This window comes from Cervus canadensis, chromosome 5, assembly GCF_019320065.1.
Source record: "Cervus canadensis isolate Bull #8, Minnesota chromosome 5, ASM1932006v1, whole genome shotgun sequence".
Taxonomy (NCBI): domain Eukaryota; kingdom Metazoa; phylum Chordata; class Mammalia; order Artiodactyla; family Cervidae; genus Cervus; species Cervus canadensis.
The window spans coordinates 90,217,539-90,223,538 of NC_057390.1; the positions used below are offsets into that span (position 1 = coordinate 90,217,539).

The window sequence follows — 6,000 nt, forward strand, 5'->3', positions numbered from 1 at the left end:
TATACAATTCTTGAGGGCCAAATCATAACCACAATGAGACACTACTTTACACAAAGTGGTGCAACTGCTTTGGAAAACAGTTTAACAGTTCCTTAAAAAGAGTTACCATATGATCTAGCAATTCCACTCCCAGGTATATACCCAAGAGAAATGAAAACATATGTCCACACAAAATGTTCACAGCAACATTATTCATAACAGTGAAAAAGTGGAAACAACCCAAATACCTAACAACTGATGAATGGATGAATAAAATGTGCTTTATCCATACAATGAAATATTATTCAACAACAAAAAGTAATGGAATATTCACATATAATATGGATAAACTTGGGAATCATCATGTTTAATGAAAGACAAAGAATTATATGTTATTCCATTTATATGGTAATGCCTAAAATTGACAAATCCATAGCAACTATAAATAGATCAGTGATTGCCTAGGGCTAAGAGGGTTTGGGGGGAACAGGAAGTGACCACTAATGTGTATGGAGTTTCTTTCTGGAGTGATGAAAATGTTCTGGGACTTGGATAGTGGTATTTGTAAGTATACTGAAAACCATTTAATTATATACTGTAAAAGAATAAGCTTTACAGTATGTGAATTATATCTTAATAAAGTTGTTTGCAGATTACTGCAGCCTACAGGTAGGCCCTGCTCAGGGCCCCAGCCTCCCTGCCACCAGTCACTACCTAAACCCACTATCAGCTCCTGATAATGCCTAAGGTTTTCTTGCCTCAAGGTGGGCATATGCTCTTCTGTCTGGAATGCAGTCTTGTGAGTCTCTTTACATGACTAATGACTTATCAACTGAAAAATCATCTCCACAGTAAGCTCTTCCTCACTGTGCTTCAGTCACTCAGTCGTGTCCAACTCTTTGTGACCCCATGGAATGTAGCAAGCCGGGCTCCTCTGTCCATGGGATTCGCCAGGCAAGAATACTGGAGTGGGTCACCATTTCCTCCTCCAGGGTATCTTCCCAACCTGGGAACTGAACCCGTGGCTCCTGCATCTCCTGCACTGTAGGCAGATTATTTACCTCTGAGCCACTGGGGAAACCCCTCTCCCTCACTCAGTTCAGTTGCTCAGTCATGTCTTTGCGACCCCATGGACTGCAGCACGCTAGGCTTCCCTGTCCATCATTAACTCCCGGAGTTTGCTACCAGGCACATAACATAGTACTTCCACCAATTATAATAACAATGATGAATATAACAAGTGTGTGACACTCTTCTTAGTGAGATAGTAAGTAAATGAATGAATGGATAAATTTCTTGGTTACCAACCTCAAAAAGGTCATGGTCTGACAGGGACAGAAGACAGGTATACAGGCTAATGAAGAATAAACACCACCACAAAGCCGAATCGGCTGTCCTGTTCTGACCCAATGCCTTCAAATCTTTGAGTATGCTTTTCTCCAAGCCCATAAATGTCAGGTTTCTTCAAACTCACTTAGAGTACTTCCTTCGATTACTTACAATCCACTTCCTGCCCTTGGTGCCTGGAAACAATTTCTAGGATGTCACCACAAACAATATTAAAACTGCCACAGTTTCCTGCTGTGTGTCTACATTATCAGTTAAATTGCTTTGTATTAACCACATTCCAGTCCACTGGGATCACTCAAACACTAAATAAGATTTAAAGATACCTGTCGAAGGTTGCCAGTTACTGTTTCTCCTTTTACCTCTCTAGATAAATAAATGTCTGCTCAGGTTTAAGGTTAGGAGCTTCTCAGAATGCTACCTGTACACCAGTGACCTTTCCTTTCATCCAAGTGAATATCTGAGGCAAATCAAGGTTCCTTTACTGAGGATGAACTATAAACATTCTTCAGAAAAAATAAATTGCTGCCTAGACCAGGACAATTCAGCTTAAGAGCTTATAAACAGCCTTCCTCCTCAAGAGTTCAAATTGCAAACTGTTACTTTTTAACTCTACATTCATCTAGGAGCCTTTAGCTAGGATCATAATTCAGATCCCAACATATTTCATAAATGCATTCCATAAACTCTTCCTGAACAACCTGATGTATTAGGTACTGGGTCTGACACAAGGAACTCAAAACAAATAAGAAAGTCCCTGCTCTCAACAAAGTTTACGTTGGGCTTAGTATAGGAGACACACAAGGAACTAAAGTTAGTGTTGTGACAGTGATAAATATGGAGGGGGGTCATAGAAACAGATGAAGGACACCTGGCCTAGGCTGAAGAGAGGTAGGTGCAGAGAACTGGCATCAGGGCTGGCATCCAATCTAAGGCCTACAAACCCCAATTCTCTCATTTAAAAAATGGCTAATAGTACCTACATCATTGGGCAGTTGTGAGGATTTGATGAAATGGTTCACATAAAGCATTACTACTATACCTGACACAGAGATTATGCTCCACCACCTTAACTTGAAAGTCTGATCAAGCACTAAATCTCAACACCTGTGCCTAGCAACTCACCTGCTTTAATAATCATATAACAGACACCAGCTTCATAATTACACACAGTATTGTTTTCAATCAACTGTCTTGTTTTAATGAGAGACTGCTGAGTCCTGTTCTGCATGTTCGAAGTCTAATACCTAGATCTTCAAAACCCTTCTTCTCCATCACCTGAAACACACAGCTCTCTGACATTTCTGGTATAAAATAAAGCAGTCTTCTTAGTCTTTTGATAGAAAAAAGTATAAAAGAAACTAACAATTACTGAGTTTTTAATATGGGTCCAGCAGTCATGTTGATACTATATTTATTGCTCATTATGACTCTGTAATATACAGCCTTCCTCATTTTACCCTCAGGGTAACTGAGGGAGAAAGATGTTATCTGTACAAAGTTTCATAGTCAGCAGACAAAAGTGGAATCTAAATCCAAATCTGATTCCATATTTTTAGCCTGACTGGACCGACCACACAGTATCAGAGATGAGGAAAAAGCACAGGGAGCCTGCTTGGAGGGGCCCCCAAGCTCTCTTCCTCCACCCCCAAGACTGTCCTACACAATGCAGCCTGCACACTCAGGCTTCACCTCAGCCAGGTGAATATCTTGAGCTCAGTCTGTTATTTCCTGTCCGGATGGAATCGATGGTCAATAGTAACCAAAGCCCTGTTTCCTCCAAAAACTAGAGAGGCACCTAAGAAAACCACTTCCTCACCACTTGTCCATCCTCGTTCCTACTTATAGGCAGAAGCTTCATAGTCGACAGTCATCATAAATCAGAACTACTTTTCATAATTTCTCTCTTCATATTCTCTTTCAGCCTACCTCACAGGTGAAACTAACATATTTCCCATGTCTAAGTTTTTACCACCAACCAATCTAGTTTCAATATCAAGAAGGCTATTCTTTATACTAATTTCACACCTAATAGAATTTCACGCATAAGTTCTCTTGCTCAAGCACTCAGATAGAGAGAGATGGGTTCCACAAAACACTGTGGAGAAATGTTTTTGTCAACCTGCAATGTTCAAGAGCAAGACAGACCTGATGCCCAGTCATCTGAACTTCCACTTGGATTTTCATGCTGAGTCTGACACTGACATGCCTCATATCTGGCAAGTTTCTGAACTACTCTGTAACAAGAAGGGCAAGCATCCTCACAAGGATACCCTGCAACTCTAAGGTGGCTTTTGTAAAGTGTTTTTAAGTGCTATTGAAATCCAAGTTTACAACTCTTGCTTGGAAGCAGGAGCTAAACTTGGAGGGCCTCTTTAATCCCAATGCTTCACTACGGGTCTTTTTACCTCCCAAGCTTCTTAAGCCTATTTGGAGCATGCTTCTTTCCCTGCCTCATTTCCACAAAAATCAAGAATTACCAGTGTACTCATCCAACTCTTCCATTTTTATTATCATAATAAGCAAACTTTTCTAGTCTCAGGGCATGCATCTGGTGAATGGAGACCTAAACGAGTCAGGGGACTACAAGGCTGGCCAAAGGTCACACTGCATGGACACCGACTGAACAAGACATGCAGTACTTGAATAATTACTAGATTTCACCCTTAAGGCCCTTCCCCTTTCAAACTTCCCAAGCAAAATTCTCAAAATGCTGAAGTAAACACATTCTTCAGACTTTCTTGTAAGCAGGTTTAAAGTATTCTTTGAAAGCTGTTTTAAGGAAAAGTCTGCACTGTTAACTTTGTTTTTAAGTGCCCTTAAACAATTCTATTACTCATAGAGAAAAAGTGAACATTTGTTAGTGATTAGAGATAAGGCATCTCGTGTTCTGGAACTGAGGAAGGGAGAGGCCGAAAAGACCTGACTGGGAGCGGAGATACAGTCCGAAGCAACACACCCAACAGAGACCGCATAAAAGTTGCACTTTCCAAAGTCAACTTCTACGTCTAGAAAGAAGGCAACAGTGTTTCAATGGGTTCTGAAGTCAGATGTATCAACATTTTCCCCAGAAAACTAACCCCTCACCAGGGACTCCAGATGAATGAATGAGTGAGGGAATTTGCCAGATTGGATTACAAAACCTTTCCAACAATTATCAAGATCAGGTGCTCGGTTACAGCACAGGGGTATCTTCCCTCACAGCCTCTGGCCTTGCTGTGGGGAGACTTGCATAGATAGGAGGGGGAGACAGGAGGAGAGAGAAAAGGGCCTTCTTCCTCCCCAGGTCATCCAGACCTTAAGTCCTTGAGGGGCCCCTCCCTCTGAAAACCTTTCACGACTTTTATGACCCCCCCCGCCCCCACCATAGGCCTTAAGCAGCCAAGCTGCCACCTCAGGACTGCCCAACTCTCAGGGGCGCTCCAAACACCCATTTGGGGAGTTGCTTCTGGAGATTTCTCGCCCTCCCCCCAACAGTTGTGTGACCATTTTCAGAGGCTCTCTGTAGCCCCGGGGAGGAGGCCACCTACCTTATAATCAGCTGTTCCCGCCCTCAGGTGAGGAGGGGACACCTGACCACCGGCGCCCTTCCACCCCCCGCGCACCCCGCCCCCGCGCCTCCCTGGATCGTCATGGCAACAGTCCCCCTCCCCGCATGACGCCAGCACGCGGGGCGCCCCTGGGGTCCCGGCAACAAGTCCCCCGCGCGGCCCGAGGCCTGCAGCCCTTGCCCGGCCTCGCCGCCCCTCGCCCGGCCCGGCTCCGCCCAGGCCGACCACACTCACTTGATCCTGGAGCCCATGGTCCCCCGGCCTCCTCATGGGCCCGCGGGCCCCGTTCGGCGCTGCGCTGCGCTGCCCGCCCGCCTGCGGCCGACCGGCCTCCCTCCGGCGCTCTCCCCGCCCCTTCCTCCCTTCCCTCAGGCTGAGCCCGCCCGCTCGAGTCTCGCTCCCCCGCCGCCGCCGCCTCCCGGGGTTAATGCACTCGCTTCAGCCGGGCGAACGCCATGGTCGCCGGCGCGCGTGCCCGGCGCGCGCCTCCCCCTCCGCCTCTCACACCGCCACCCCCTCCCGCCCGCGCCGCCGCCGCCGCCGCCCGCGGGGGCTGCCGGGAACTGTAGTCGGTTCATGGGAGGCGGGGCGCGTGAGGGCGGAGGGGTTAGAGGGGAACCGCGCGTCAGGAGCTCGGTGCATGGTGCCTTCCGGGTGATGGCCCCTAAAGACCTTCCCTCCCACTGTTCTCCTGTAGAAACCAACACCTGCAACCCCCCAAAAAATGATGTTTATCCCATAGAGACCCTCAAGCTACCATTCCTGTCTTGCGGAGTGCTCCCACCCAGTGGCTCTGGCTTAGAGGTAAACTGTCTCTCACTCAGGCCTCCATGAAAAGACAAGTTTTTTGTTTGAAAACCCCACACCTTCCAATAAGTTCCTTAAGGGAGCCATAGACCCTCTGTCACACCAGCCACTTCCCCAACATGGTTCTTGGTGGAGGCCCTTCCTCTCCCCTTAGACCTTTAAGGAGACCTCACATCCCCACAGGAAAGCCACCTGGGGGCTTCATGGGACCCATTTAGTGGCTCTGCTCTGCCCTACTCTTGAGGACCTCTGCCTCCCTTTATTAGCCCTTTTGGTGGGGGGAGCCCAATACAAAAATCTCATGACACTATAACAG

General features: G+C 46.6%; 1 protein-coding gene across 7 annotated transcripts in view; it reads right to left on the reverse strand.

The window, feature by feature from the left end:
- DENND1A (DENN domain containing 1A) overlaps nt 1-5,374 on the reverse strand; it is a 520,849-nt gene extending 515,475 nt beyond the window's left edge. For all 7 annotated transcript variants that reach the window (XM_043469511.1, XM_043469514.1, XM_043469510.1 and 4 more), the window contains exon 1: nt 5,112-5,374. In XM_043469511.1, the coding sequence (XP_043325446.1) occupies nt 5,112-5,128 (17 nt within the window). In that variant the 5' untranslated portion in view covers nt 5,129-5,374. The remainder of the gene's footprint in view (nt 1-5,111) is intronic.
- Between the last annotated feature and the right edge of the window lie 626 nt (nt 5,375-6,000).